General features: G+C 35.2%; 2 protein-coding genes and 1 pseudogene across 5 annotated transcripts; all 3 read right to left on the bottom strand.

The window, feature by feature from the left end:
• Positions 1 to 13: 13 nt before the first annotated feature.
• LOC114720495 (clp protease adapter protein ClpF, chloroplastic) lies at positions 14 to 2,790 on the bottom strand. Of its 4 annotated transcripts, none has more exons than XM_028906141.1 (9): positions 2,591 to 2,790; positions 2,066 to 2,418; positions 1,895 to 1,954; positions 1,646 to 1,740; positions 1,365 to 1,537; positions 1,105 to 1,217; positions 927 to 972; positions 720 to 760; positions 14 to 538 (listed from the first exon to the last, which is right to left on the bottom strand). In XM_028906141.1, exons 2-9 carry the CDS (start codon positions 2,396 to 2,398, stop codon positions 383 to 385), a joined length of 1,017 nt encoding a protein of 338 aa, XP_028761974.1. In that variant the 5' UTR covers positions 2,399 to 2,418; positions 2,591 to 2,790; the 3' UTR covers positions 14 to 382. The 4 variants fall into 4 exon arrangements, with proteins under 4 accessions (XP_028761974.1, XP_028761973.1, XP_028761976.1 ...); XM_028906140.1 differs by having other exon boundaries at positions 2,066 to 2,437; positions 2,591 to 2,786; XM_028906143.1 differs by having other exon boundaries at positions 14 to 533; positions 2,066 to 2,437; positions 2,591 to 2,786.
• An 816-nt stretch (positions 2,791 to 3,606) lies between these two features.
• Positions 3,607 to 5,032, bottom strand: LOC114720499 (hevamine-A-like). The gene is made up of 2 exons (XM_028906146.1): positions 4,877 to 5,032; positions 3,607 to 4,178 (listed from the first exon to the last, which is right to left on the bottom strand). Exons 1-2 carry the CDS (start codon positions 5,030 to 5,032, stop codon positions 3,708 to 3,710), a joined length of 627 nt encoding a protein of 208 aa, XP_028761979.1. The 3' UTR covers positions 3,607 to 3,707.
• Positions 5,033 to 6,826: 1,794 nt separating this feature from the next.
• Positions 6,827 to 13,848, bottom strand: LOC114720491 (protein GDAP2 homolog; annotated as a pseudogene).
• Positions 13,849 to 15,895: the final 2,047 nt, after the last annotated feature.

Below are 15,895 nucleotides of genomic sequence, written 5' to 3'. Positions count from 1 at the left end.
GAAAAAATATATCTAGAGTATAAGAATGAGTATCATAATCCCCTATTTATTATGACTATATCCAAACACAATCAAAGTACTTTTTCTTTAAAATACAAAAATTTAAGAGTGATAAATGTACCATGAAAGTCGCCCAAAGAAAACTCAAGTATACAACAAGCAAATCCTTACCAGAATTCCAGATCTCTCCCTTCCTCCCTCTCTCTCTCTGTATATATACACCCCACACACACAAACGAGTATGGAGGCTTTGAAAAAGCTTCAATAGTAAATACACAAATGTCTTGAGACCAACAAGAAGTCATTCTTGAAGGAGCAAAATCATGATGAGTGAGTTTTTCTGCAAAAGATGATTAAAATGACTCTGTTGTAACTTGGCAAACTAAGATCTGCCACCATCTTCATCATTTGGTGGGTCAATGGGTATTTCATGCCTTGGTCTGTTGTACTTCTCCCTCAGTTGCTTAACGGGGATGTAATCTCCTGCCGAATCCATACCGTAGAACAGACTCATGATATATGGATGATCCAACCTGCTCTGCAATTAGTTTAATACACCAACTCAATCCCAACACTCATGTTTATAGCACAATCCATCCCTTTCAAAAAGAGAACTTTTAAGTTTATCAGCTATATATGTATGAGAAGTTTAATAAAGCTATTTTTCTTTGTCTTTTACTTTTGCCCCATTTGATAAGATATATAGATCACAAGCTCACCATGTCCGTTTCATCCACGGCCAATAGATTCTCTTCCGGAACTGCAAACAAAGTGAAAAAGATCATTCTGCAACTTATTGTCTACACATAACATCAAGAGACCAAGAGCTCACATGAACTTATTTGTCAACGTGAAAAGGAGATATATTTAATTAGCATAGAAACTTATGAAGTCATGTGCATAAGGAATTGAGTAATCAGATTTACCATATGCCACCAGTAGATTTGGATCAACCTGTACGTCAACTAGAACCTAAAGAGGAGAAAGAACCAATAAAAAACCAGAACCATTCTTAACTGCCAACTTAATTATCAATGAAATAAGACATACTGTTCAGGAATGAATGGCTATTTATGCAGTTCATGAGATGAAGTCAATCAAAACCTGATAAAATGGTTGAGTAGAGCCACGAGACAACTTCTGAACCTGTACAGTTTCCATCCATGAACTTGATTCACAGCAAACTGGATCCATTCCACATATCACACCAATGTAATCTGCAAAATAAATTGAATAATCAATATGAACGAAGAGAGGAGTAAAAGTAAGAACCTCTTGCTTTTAGAATAATGTGGTACACATGACATGCATATAGTGGAACCTGTCATGTACAACGGAGGTCATGTCAAAATTCAAATACATACTGTATGCTTTATGTCTCACTTTCTGGCCCAAACGGAAAGCGTACTGTGCGTTTTCATATGCCAAAACTTTAGCTGATGCAGCCAGGGACTCTGCTTCAAGTTTAGAAATTTGATCACGTAAAGTAGCAGCCAAATCGTAATCTTCACTCTCAATTGCATTCTGGAGGTCTGAACTGCAAATGAAACAGATACAGTAGTGATCATTGTTCAAGTTGGTTTACAAAATTGAATAACAATAGAGAACAAGTCAGCCGTGGGATCTAAGGAGGAAAAAAGCTCACCGGAGACGTATAATACTTAGAGCTTTGTCTTGAGCTTCACTTTTTGAAGGCACTCCCCGTATTTCCTCTTGCTGTTTGAGGACCTCTGCTTCAACCTTCCAAACATATTTTAAATAAAATGGAGACAATACACATACTTCATATTACATAAGACAAAGTTACAAACTCATTCACATATCACAATGTTTAAAGTAAGTACATATTATTGCTTGAGTTACAGATAACATGATTAGTGCTGAGTTATCTAACCTCAGTAAGTTTGTTTCTCAGTTGCTGTGCCGCGTCATACTGCTCCACGTTCAAAAAATACTGCAGTTCAGAAGTGCAAAATAAGGAACAAATAGCTCGGAATTTTGAGCAAAAATTCAAAACATGGACTAAATTACTAAGCTGCTTAAAAGGGAGTAAAGGCAACTAAACCTGCACTCTAGTGGCCATGCTTAGCTGGAAAAGTAAGATTGCAATATCATCATGAGCCATTTCACTGCGCTCTGCACTTGCTTCGGATTCTTGTTCTCTCCCTCTAAAGAACCATGCTGCTTCAACCTTAAAACCACTGAACCTCGATATTCTATGGTACTTTCTCAAGAACAATCTCTGCTGACACTGATTCCAAACGCGATATCTTTCACTGATGAAGCTTATCTGGGATTTCTTAAATGGTGCAAAAGGGGCCGTCCAAGATGGGAATGATCCATAGAGCCTGCTTTGTTCACAACTTGTCACAGTGCTCAATGACACACCTTGCACCATTCTTTACTGCCAACAAAAATCTTTCCTCAACGCAAGAAAGGGAAAACAGAACCAAAATTAATCTTTCGTTTGCGGTAATGTCCACAAATATATACCGATGTTTTCAGTAAGGATAAGATATTAGGAAGTTTCTAAACCGGAATTTGCAATCACACACAGCATATAATGTATTTTCTTTTCTTTAGCACATACTGGATGATATAGTCGCCCCGCTTCTTCAATGAGTAGTCATGGAAATTGAGGATTGGAAATGAAAGAAAAGCATCATGCGCTTATTGCTTCCTTCTTCCGAAAATCAAAGATGCATTACAAATGCAACAGTTATGAGCAAAACTAGAGTATGCGAGTTTGCAAAATGTGTTCGTCCGGGAAATGAAACGGGTCAAAACAATTTTGCAGTGCAATCGCTCGGACAAATGATCTTTGTTTTTAAGCGAAAAGAATATAAATTATAAACAGAAAATTCAGAGCCTCACAATTTGGGGCAAGGAAAGCAAGCCCGGGCCACTGAGACGAATGCAAACTCTTATCCCCATCCCGAGCCATTTGTAAAATCCAAAAATCATTTTGAATGCAAGTTTCGATAAAGGTCAATTTATGTGGATTGTTTGGCCCGGATTTTTATTAAAATAAAATTATAAATCTAAAAATTAACTAGAAAAAATAACAGAAAAATACCTGTTAAATTTCAAAATAACAAATAGGTGGTTTTGACATATTTTAAATAGTAAAAACCATTACAAGTGTAATCAGAATCATTACAAGAATAGTCAGCATGATCTATTTGTCTTTTTAAAATATGACAAGTATTTTTGTCATTTTTTTAATTAATTTATGCCATGACATAGCTAATTTTGTAAACATATCATTAAGATGCCTATGTAAAATTTATAATCCTGAATCACAAAAAACTTAGGGTTAATGCAATATTAGATCTTAATAGTTTGCTCTCATTTTAATTTTAGTCTTTGTAGTTTCAATCCACAAGTTTTGTTTCTTCAAGAAGCAAAATGATTTAGGTTCTTATTATAATATAAGAACTAAAGTTTTTGACAGAAAGAAACTTATTAAAATCTATAGTTTGAAACAATATGAACTAAAACCAAAATAAAAATAAACTATAAAAACTAAAAACTGTATTAACCCAAAAATTTATATGAAAGGTCAGATTGTATTGCTAGTTAAAGATCAATAGTGCATCTTGAAGATTTCAAATAAAAAAGACGAGATTCTTGTTTATTTATATGCGTTGTTGATCTATTACATCATTGCTCCCACAATTTCATAACAGCACCACCAGAGAGATGCTTCAGTAGTGCATGATAACATAGCTTTGGTCAACTTCTAGACATTTCTTGATAGAAGAACTATATCCAGTTTGAAGATCATAGTATCTAGACCAGAGCATAACACCACCATATTTTGGAGATCCTTTAATGGCAGGAAGGACTTTGGAGGTGAGATCAGAGGCAGGGATGAAGCCACTGCCTGCTGCGTTAGTTGAAGCTGGTAGGCCCAAGAAGATCTTGTCGGCTGGAACAGATGAGGTCCATTGATTCCATGCATTTTTAAGATTGGTGATAGAGCCAGAGGCATATTGGCATGGTGGGTTGGTGTTGTAGAATTGGACCCAAACATAGTCGAAAAGACCTGTCTTTAGGGCATTTCCCATCCAAGCATCAGGGTATGGACACTGTGGAGCTGCTGTCAAGTACACCTTCCTGCCCTTCTTGCTATAGTCTTTTAGGTATCTAACAACACTCAAAGGAGTCAAGTCACACTGAGCAAGAACAACAACAATACAGTTTTGCACTTATGTCATAGAGATTTCAGAGAGTTTGATATTGGTTGTGATACAACTTCTTTTCTTGTCTGGATGTTTAGGATTGGTTATGAAGAAACACAGTTATTATGTAGATATTATCAGATATGGATAGCAATTTAAGCTTCATTTATGAGTACTAGATTTGTGATGTGGGTCAGATAAATTAATCTATGGTATTCCTCTCGCCTTATTTATGAAGCTAAGAGAGTGTGTGCATTTTTTTTTATCCTATGTATAAGTCATATTATTAAATTTTTCACATAAATGTATAATTTTATAATTCATTTTTTATTGTGCAGACTATTATTTTCTTGAAAACTATATATATTAATAGGAGTAAATTGAAAAGTTATTAAAGTTTAAGACATGGTTAATAAGATTTAAGGTTTTCTCCATTAACTTAAAAATTTCAATGAGTTTTAAAATTGCTTCCTATCCCAATATGAGTAGTTAGTTCAAATCTTCAATGTGTGAAAGAGAATCATCATGATAGATAAGAACAGTAAATCAAGATGACCAAAGACAGCTAGCACCAACAAGTGGTATCGCCAAGACTGATGATTCCAATGAAAGATGCCATTTATCTTGCTATGCATGCCATGTAGTAGCTTCTGCAAAATGTCAAGAACGCACCAAGAAATAGATGCATGAACCATGCCCATTCCCTTGTGCATATGAAGCATGACTTCAGCATCAAAACTCAAATTTATGCCTTTGGCTTGACATGAACTTATGTCAAGCTCAAACCAGATACCCATTGATGGAGGGATCACAGTGGCCAGCAAGGTTGATCTGAGGCTTCTGTCCATTCCCAATGTTGGAAGAAAAGCTAAGATCACAAACTGATAGTTTCCTGTGTTGCAAGCTTGAGCTAATGAGCCTTCAAAGCCGTTTTGGCCCCAGTAGATTGCTATTCCACCAGCATCAATACCACTTGCCAGTAGTGATAATATGATTAAGGATGAGATTGTGACTAATGTTTTATAAATGCCATATGGAGGTTTTGTTGGAGTTTCTGAACTATGAAACTTGGGTTGTTGTTGTTTTTGGGGCGTAGCGGGATGGCCTTTTATAAGGGTAAGGTGATGATGCTAGTGAAGGAAGACACAGAAAGTTTCGGTGCTTTGGACCTATCTTATGGGATATTCCTATGGTGAGCAAGAGTGGAAATTTATCATTGTCATTTAGAAATCTATCGTCCATTCAATCTTGTGCTTTTTGTTAAAAATCTTCCACTATGCTCCATTATTGTTTGATAAATTCGACCACTATGACCCAAGTAAACCGTAGTTTAATCATCTGCCTCAATGGTGGGCGAGTGAGAGTGGGGTTATATTTCAAGAAATCTTATCTTGTCATGCTCATACAAAAAATGAATATGGAGTAATCATTTTAATTTGGATGATTCAGATTGATTTTGGATGGTCTAAAATGTATTTTAAATAATTTTTTATTCTAATAAATAAAGAATTTAAAATAAAAATTACAACAAGTACCTCTTAAAAAAATGAATTTATCATTAAAAAAACTTGTAGATTAAAAATTTTGAATGGTCTAAATTTCATCATGGTTGTGATGAGCACTGAATGAAGACTATTTAATGAATAGTTTATATATTATCAACGCTTTTGGTCCTTAATATAAGAGTTAATTAACTAATTTGAATAGATTAAAAAAATTAGTTAAGTTAGTTATTTGTAATAAATAAATAGTATCTCTCCTAAAATATTCTCGTTAATTAAGTGTATTGGTTAGAGTTACTATTATTAAAGGACTGTTTTTGAATATATATATTAAATATATATATAAGAGACAGTAATTGTGATTTTATATTTAGGATTAAAATAAAAATCAAACGAATTCTATATTAAAGACCAGAGATAATATTAGACTACCATTGAGATTTTGTTCCAAATATTAAAAAAAAAAAAAAACTTACCGTTGAGATTAGATATAGGACTCAACTTGTCTAATGATCAAAACGACAAGATCATTGGCCGGCACATAAATATTGGGTGGTGAGAATAAATAACGCTGACTGATAATTTGGACACGATGGATTTCTCTTTAGTTTCACGTATTGCAAGGAGTTTGGATCATCATATGGATTATAAGTTTATAACTTACATATATTTTATTAATTTTTATAAAATATAAAAGGAAATAATAGAAAAATTAAAAATATGTACAACTATCATTTTTATTTTGAGTTTTATAATAACTTTATATTGATGCATTTTAATGGCAAATCAAGGAAAAAAAAAACGCTGTAACTTTAATAGTGTGACGAACATTTGTTCCAAAACTTTCTCATTATATTTATTCATTAACTTCAGTGACATATATATATGCTGATAAGATGAAGGAAAAATGATCTCCGAAGCATGACCTTACTTGAATCTACAACCTTGAGTTTACATGTAACCAATCTAGTCATCCGTCTGGCTTCAACATTTATAAAGGGAAAAAATATACATCGGATATTATTCAGGACTTACCTACAATACTACAAAATAAAATAATATTTCAATTACAAAGGAAAAAAACTGATCAATGCTTTTAAAAAAATCATATATCAAAACTGAAAAACAAACCTGCATAACATTTCAAACCCAAACAAGCCCTTCTTTCAGGAATGAAGAAAGTACAGAGAATAATCCTCTTTTAACATCTGATGCTAGACCTGTATATGACCTCCTCATCGTCTTCGATACACATATCTTGTTCTGGGATCCACAATAACACCCTTTCCTCCATTCACTTCTAAGTCGTGCCTGCATCAACAAGCACAAATTTATAGCAAAAAAAAAAGTCCCCAAAAAAATTTAGAAAATTAATCCCCCATGAATCTGAAACTCCCTTGCGTAAAAGCCAACAAAGAGGACCTTTACGTGCTACTACTAAAAATTTTGAGAAATCATAGCGAAACATTTGACAAGAACAAGAGCAAATATGCTGGCAGCTCATGAAATAGAAAAACTCAACTGAAACAAAATCTGGGATGGTCAACTGCTCACGGGGTACATATCTGAAGAGCTGTAGAAGCCGATCAACATATACCACTTTCTTCCAAACCTGAAACTCACTTGTCAATAACAAAGATATTTGTGATCCTTCAATAGGTTTAAGTTCCCCTTATAAAATGGAATTTCCAACATACCACACTGTCCACAAACAACTGAAGCGCAAAAACTGCTGCTTTTAGTCCAAAAGTTGGGTGGAGAACATATATTGCCTGCATGTCAGATTAAGTGATCAGAACAAGTACTCGAAAAAAATGCAACAAAGTGCATTATCATGAGTTCATACATGCAGGTTGCGTTGGTGCTTCCGACCCAGTATTTGTTGTAATCTCCTCATCCAACCCAGATCTGGCTGCCTATTTATTCAAAAGCAGTGTGGAAAGAAGATAATTTAGTCAACCAACCAAAATAACAAGCATCATGAGTAAATCTGAAGCAACCAGTGCAAGTAGTTCGTTATTATGAACACATTTTTTTTTCCCTAAATTAAAAAATCAGACAGAAGTACAACTAGTTGGCAAGAAAAGTTCTATAATTAGTTTTAAAAGACGGCCCTGGGCATGTTTGGAATCCTGTATTAGGACAAAAAATAAACCAATATGATTCTAGAAACCCATCACATGAGACTTACGTCTGTAGAGATGCTGCAGAGTGGAAGTAGACATAGTATACGGCTTCTGAATTATAGGCTCAAACTCCTGAAAGTTAACACCAAATAGGCAGATATGATTCCAAATAAATTGAAAAGGAATTGGGGGAACAAGAAGGAAAAAATATAAAGACTCAGATTTACAAACATAAATTAGTTCTTGCAAGTTATGTATTCTCAATGTCTAGCAGATGAGATTTTAAAAAAGAACTTTAGCCCATTGACAGCTGACCTCACTTGGTAGGATAAGGCTTGTTGTTGTTGTTTAACTAATGACAGTAAAAATTGTCAAGCTAGCTATAACTAAGTCACCTTCACTGCTTGGGCGTTGGGGAAAAAGATTACCTTCACGACATACATCACAAATCGCTCCAGATCAAGACATCTGAGCAAAAAGTGTGCCCCCACAACAACCATCACAGGACGACCTTCACTGTCTACCCCGCCACGGTAGCTGTAACAAATATATCAGCATTAAATGCAAAAACACAAATGCCTTGTTGTCCACTGTTGTGCGTGAAACCATTGCATTGATTTGGTTGAGGCAAACAACAGTTTTCAGAAAGTCAGTTTATGAAAAAGCCATAAGGACAGGAGGATTTAGACATGCCCAAATTTCAACTAATTTCTTGTTGCCCGGAAAGACTGCACCTAAAATTTCTCGGAAATCCCACTCCTCCCCTCCGAGGGGTATATTTATTCACAGCAATATATCTTTGAGGCAGGCTATACTCCATGCATCTTGCTTTTCCAAATAGTTGGCTACTTTTCTCCTTGTTCTTCCTAAATGCCACTGTTTTATCAGTGGTGAGGTTTTTTTTTCATAGTCACAATGCTCTTAATTTAGAGCATGGATCATTTTTGTTGAGCTGGACTGATCATAAAATATCCGATAAGAATAATTCATTAATCCCAACATACATTTGGAGCTTCCAATCTGGAGCAGAAAGTATGCACGAAGAATGAGTTACATCAACACTTACACAATTTTCATCTCTGCAATTTCAGAGAGATTTGCAGAATTTGCTTTAGAAAGGTATCTAGAATGAAGAGAATATTCTTCAGCGGCAGACAATGGAGGCCCACCAAGGTCACCAAATCCAAGCATTCTGGCACAATTCCATCCTCTTTGTGCTCGAGCAGTTTTCTCTCACTGCTCTTCTGACAGGATCTTTTGACCATGACATGAATCTAAGTATCAATAAGACATGAAGGCTCCGAATCTAAGTATGAATGAACTTGAAGTCCTATTAAAGACACCCAGATGAGGAAAATTATTCACTAGATTTTAAAATATGGGTAGTTTAGTGCTCTATTGAACAAGCATTACACAAACACAGGTAGAAACTGAAACTCATATATCTATGCTAATTCATGTAATTTTGAAAAAAGAGAAGAACATGATGCAAGATAGTTAACTTTAGGAATAAGTCAACCAATCTCAGAAATTAACGAGAAAAATATGGAAATAATACATACTAAAGAAACCATGATACACGGAAATAAAAAGGGAAAAATAAATAGACAATGATGTAACAATCCCATGTTATAAAACTATGATAAAAAGAAAACATTATTCAGAGACTTAGAGTTCTTGAGAAGAAAAAGCATGACAGACTTGTAACAAGAAATGAAAGATTACGTCATATGGACCATACTGACCAGTGAAATACTTTAGAAAAAATACATACGCAGTAATCATTCAAGTGTCAAATTGAGACCTGCGAGCTAAGCCAACATCACTGACAGGAAGATCAGCTGGAGCTTCCATAGGTTTTGACACATTCTTTTGAGGCAAAGGCTTTATTCTGATTTTACGCTCATCTATGATAGTCTCTCCATTCTCATCCCCACATCTGCAGGAAGCTTTGAGATGGCCACCTCCTCTTCATGTTTATCCCGAGGAAAGTAAAGTGGAAGCAGCCTAGATGGTGGTGAAATAAAAGAGTAAAGATAGGGAGTACAAAGTCCAAACAGAAGTTTGGAAAACAAAACCAAACTTTGTAGCTCAAAATAGGTTCAGGGTTTCTTGCACCAAAAAAAAGGGTTCAGGCTATCCAAGACAGTGCAGGTATTACCAACAGAGCGAAACATCAATAATAAAAATACCTTTTATATATTTCTGTATCAGTTGTGCTGGTAGTGCAATAGACAACAGCAATTATGTGTTTTCTGCTTCAAGAAACCGCCTCACAGTTCCTGAATAGATGACAAAAAAGAAAGGGAAAAGAAAAGAAACAAGGTTTAGAAATGGACTTCTATAACTTATAAGCCAGTTATAATCATCAACGTTGCAACAAAGAAAGCATAAAGTTTACTCCCTCTGGTCCTTTATGTCAGACGCATAGAAGAGTTTTATGGTCCAAAATGTAAGTCAATCTACAAGAGTTCGTGGAGCATTAATTGATTTATTTAAAAAAAAAAAAACCCTTCTTATATTTATTAGACAGAGAATTTCAGTTTTAAATTTATGGTGTTTATTAGAAAATTTTATTGGGCTTGTTTTAAATAGCCCTACATTAGATTTCCAAATCATATAAAGAAGATCAGTTCATGTCAGTTTTCCCACCTCATCCCCTTCCCCTGAACTGGTCTACATCAGACAAATTTTGTCACCTAATCTCATTTATGTTAATTTATCCAACTTCATAGGATAGAGAATTAACTTGAGAAAAAAAAAATTTCACAATTTGAAGTGAGAAATGCTTGTCCATTCTATCTTCCTCTACCCATCCTTCAGAAGTAAAACTTCCTCTCCAAACAAAAAGGTTAGCATGTTCTTTTTTTCTGATCTTTGGAATTAATGGATGCTATTTACGGATGGAACTTTAAAAACAAGTTAGACGAACCCCAAAAATAATAAAGAGGCAGTTCAATTCCCAGAATATATGTCAAAAGGACTGAACTAAAAACACATCACAAAGAAAAATCTCACTTATGGCTACATGTGCAGCTGGTTCCCGGGGATAATTCTTTGCCTCAGTATATATACAACCCATAGCAATGCTGCATAGATATACGCCAAAGAAAATAAAGTCACGGATATTATAAGTTATAACATAGGCAATTCACTAAAACAAAACTTGCAAGAAAATTTTTGACATAATTGAAACAAAAACCTCCGAAGCCCACTTTCAATTAGAAGCTCCAGACAAGCACGGTAGCAATGACTCAAAGCATTCTCTGCAGCAGTGTGGTACTTCACAGCATACTTTGGACCAACAGTATGAATGATTCTCCTGCCAGATACGTTTCAAAGCCACAAAATATGGCAGCAAAATGTCAGAGTCAAAGGGCAGAATGCATCAGCATGATAGCGCATTATTAAATGACATCAGACCCAAATGCAAGGGCAAGAAAAGACCTTGCAGGAAGGTCGTACGCACTGGTAATTTTAGCCATCCCTGTTCGACATCCACCCTATCAAAAATAAAGGTAAGAGAAACAAAATTGACTTAGACATATTATTCGGAAAGCAGTTTCCCTAGTCCCTCGCATGACATTAGATTAGGATAATTTATTTGGGTTGGCCCAAAAAAAAAAAAAGATAATTTATTTGAAGCTTATGGTACAATGAACCACTGTAAGTTATGAAATGCCAATATCTTCACCCAAACTACCTAACAAAATCCTTTAGCTCACAGAAGAAATCCAAACATCACATAGCATTTATTTAAAATAAAAAAAAAAATCTAATAATCATAACTGTCCCAGCTCCAAGCTCATATGTTCCATCATAAACATCATATCTTTGTCAAAGAAATCAATACATCATATAATTAACTATACCAGCGTTGCACATTCTTCTGCAAGACCAGGTCCAGCTGCATCAAACAACCCTGGACTGCTGTGTGCTTCGTCCAAGTTCTGTCGACCAGAGAAATGAAAAGCAGGAAAGAAATATTATTTCCATTACCCGATTATATCTTTTAGAGATACATATCTAAAATGCTATATAGTGTTCTTATATTGCATAATAATGCCGATCAGAAGTGCGGGGTTAATGTTTTTAACTTTAAGATTGTCTTTAAAAACAGAATTGCAAGCAGATGCAGGGTACTGAAACCAAGTAAAATGTGATTAAGAGGAAACAGAAAATTGGTCTAGTAAAATCTTCTCAAAGCTACAAGCTGTTGCTTCAATAACCAATATGAACAACATACACAAGATTACTATCATAAGTGTTCAAAATTATTTCCTTATATGAGCACAATAATCTGCATAAAGCTAAAAATTCCATTGCATTCAGACACCAAATATACACTACGAGCCATTTGGTAAAATAGCATCTTATGTTCCCGGCTATTTTCTATATATAGATACCAAGCTATAAGATACTGTCATTTCAAATTTCCCTTAGCAATTAAAATTTATCAAAGAAAGAACGCAATTATGATTTGCAGAAGTTAGCACAGCTACAAATTCAAGGATGTCAAATCCTCATGACTTTTGGATTGTATGAGTCAACAACAGTGTGATTGGTGTCATCATATGCTTCTAGATTCCTTGGGTACCAGCAAATATCCTGAATATACACTAACACCAGCTTCTCGGATACCCGTAGATAAAATATAATAGGATAAAGTTGCGGATATCATCCAGTGGAAAAATAATGAAAATAAAATTTGTGAGAGAAACTTCACGATCGGTTGCCTACTTGATGTGGCATGAGAGGTTATGACTTGTGAGATAATAACATGGAAGCTTGAGCTTTAACTTTTTCTTTCTTTCTTTCTTCTTTTATGTGTGTGTATTATCTTTCCTTTCCTTTCCTTTTCTTTTTCCTTTCTTTCTTTCTTTTTTGATAATATTTAGCTTTAACTATCATCCAGTGGAAAAATAATGAAAATAAATTTTTTGACAGAAACTTCACAATCGTTTGCTTACTTGAGAAAAACCATATAATCAAATAAGCGTAACTTCCATTATGTGGTCCAGTTGTCTTGTTATCTGCTCTAGTGATGACACTTGAATGAAAGTAGAAGAAGATGAGATGATCAAAAATGTCGGATTTTAAACTTAACACAACTTTTTAGCAAGGAAAACTTACGAAGCACTGACCTCATTTGTTGAATTTACCACAGCATCCACTTCTAGATTCCACGGATCCCCTCTCCATAAATATATCTTTGAATTGATTTCGTGGTCGACAGGAAATTTTGACACTGACTCATTGGCACCACCCTCCGTTCCTGACTGTGTTGTTAAAGGATCAGGAAAGAATAAGCTAGGAAAGGATTGATCTCCTATTTCATGATCCAATGAAGACTTGTGCTCAACATCACTCCATCTTGGAATTTGATCCAAAGTCACAACAGAGTCCCCGCTGTCAGTAGGCAATCCACCCCGGGTGTGGCTGCAGTAGCCACAGGCCGATACATTTCTGTAACTCCTGTCTACAACACCACTGCCCTTGTTGAGATTTCCGATTCAGGCGCCACAGTCACTATGACACACTTATATGGATCACCCAACTATTGAATGGTCCTGTTTTGGTAGTCCCGGGAGAAAAATAGCAGAACAACGTGCAAAGTTAATGATATATCACCAAAAGAAAGAAGCAATTTCATGCATGGCAATCTTCTATTATTCTGAATTGCACTTTCTGTGGGTAATCAGAACCAAAAAAAAAAAAAAAAGAGGAGGAGGCGCAGCTCTCGCAACTGGATTCGTGCTATCTGTATGGATAATTAGTTCGAATTCGAAACCTAAGCAGAGACTTTCTCGTTGAATTAAAAACTAAAAATTTGGATATTAAAGAAAAAAGTCAAGAGAGAGCCCTAATCAACATGAAAGCCCGAATACCTGCAACTGAGTTCTGGGCGTCCAAAACAAACTCACTTGTATCCCCGTAAATATGCTTTTCCACGATTATTATTACTTAGAAGAAAGATCAATTATTGCCGCGACAATGGTGATAATGCTCTCTAGCTCATATGGCCCGGAATGAAATTACGAAAGAAAAGGAACGAACCATTTTGCTTTTGTCATTTTCTGGCCTTTCCAGTCTTCGGTTGAGACTTCAATCATTCCATGATTAGCCAGAACCCAGCACGGTTCATGTACATGAACTAATATTCGTCATATTAAAAATTTCATATATTTGGGTTCAACGTCATATTTCTTAATTTTATTACTTATTAATATAATTAGTTGGAAGCATTTTTTTAAAAAAAATAGATCATTAATTTGATAAAAAAAACATAGAATTTTTTTGTATTTTCTTATGATTATATGGCATATTAAAAGGTATTTTCATTTTTATTTTATAAAGATGATACGAACTCATTTTTTTAATATAATAAGAAATTTTTTTAAAAAATGACTGTTGATTTTAAAATTTTAAATTAATATTCGTTACTACATTCGTAAAAAAAAATGATTACACTAAAAAAAATAACAACACTTTTTATAATAATTACTGATTTAAAATTTTAAAATTTAACAATTTTTTTTTAGATTTTTCCTAATATAATTGATCATCTAAAAATTTAGTTACAATAAGCCATGCACACGAGCCGGATGGAACGGGATAGTGCATGTCACAGGACGCACATAGGCACCAAGAGGTTTTGGCCTAAGGTTCACGTTTAAGCTTCTCCGCCTATACTGGCGTGGAAGGAGAACGAGGAGAGGAAGAAGATAAAAGCATCTTGAAGATATATATGTATATTTCGTGGGAGGACACTGGGCGAAGGAGAATGATGAAGAGAGAGACTAGCATGTGGTGAGGACTGAGGTGTGGTTGGATAACTCTTAGACCTGTTCTGTGAAAGAAGATGACGAGATCTCGTCGGAGGAGGAGGACGGTGGCCAGAGAGGCTTGCTAGTGGAGAAGCGTTGCATGAGAAGTCCAATGAAGGAAGACTATGGACGAGATAAGGGACAAATAAATGAATAATGTCCTTTGTTTAAATCCCCCCCAAGTGTAGTCCTTATCATACTCATTACGGACGGCTCAACCGTGACTAATGTTGGGTCTTGGCAGCCACCACCCGCAGACTGGATCAAGCTGAATGTAGAAGGGGCTATGGCAGCCTTTTGCACAAAAGCTGGATGTGGGGGCATTATCAGGGATGGCAATGGTCATTGGATTGCTGGGTTCACGCATCATCTGGGGTGCTGTACTGCTTTTGAAGCGGAGGAATGGGCTATTTTGAGAGGCCTGATTCTTGGTCATGATATGGGAATCAAAAAAGTTGTATTGGAATCTGATGCTAAGACGCTAGTGAGCATGCTGAAAAAGGATAGCAGCAAAAAGGTAGGCAGCTTAGTCTTTCATCGGATCAAAGAGATGATGACCTATGACTGGGAACTGGAAGTCAGCTACATACCACGAGAGCAAAATCGCCTAGCGGATGCCTTGGCAAAGGAGGGCCTTGCGCGGACAGCTGTCTTCCCTTCTTGTCCCTACAAGTTAAGGGCTTGGCTAACTTAGATAGTATGGGAATTAATCCCCCTTGATTCGGTTTGTTTTTCGCTTTTTGGAGCTTAGCCTCATCCGTTGTACCAAAAAAAAAAAACATCTCCGGTCTTAAATATAAAACTTATTTTGTAATATAAATTACACTAAAAAATGTGTCTTAATTTAGGACCGGAAGGAGCATGAAATAAGAGTTAGTTTAAAAATTTCAATTTATTTTATCTCTCAGATTTATCTATTTTTTTATAGTAGTCTTTATAGTGGTTACACATGTTAAATGTTTATCAAATGACACTTGATTAGCAAATATATTTAAAAAAAAAACAACACCTATTTATTACAAATAATTAACTAAACTAATTTCTTAATCAACTCAAATTAGTAAACTAGCCCTTATATTAAGGACTAAAAATAATGTCTTACGAGAAATTTGGCAAACACCCCAGCTTTTATGTAAGTCGAGACAAAAAAATTTTTCATATATTTATTTCATGTGTTGTAAAATCACTTCTAGATTAATCCAAACAATCCTGATAGTGCAATGTTAATGCATCTACTCAAGAGAGTCAGCATTACA

Source organism: Neltuma alba, unplaced genomic scaffold (assembly GCF_004799145.2).
Source record: "Neltuma alba isolate B1F8T4 unplaced genomic scaffold, ASM479914v2 tig00011988_pilon, whole genome shotgun sequence".
Classification (NCBI taxonomy): domain Eukaryota; kingdom Viridiplantae; phylum Streptophyta; class Magnoliopsida; order Fabales; family Fabaceae; genus Neltuma; species Neltuma alba.
Note: the sequence above shows the minus strand (reverse complement) of the source record. Positions and strands in the feature narration are given on the sequence as shown.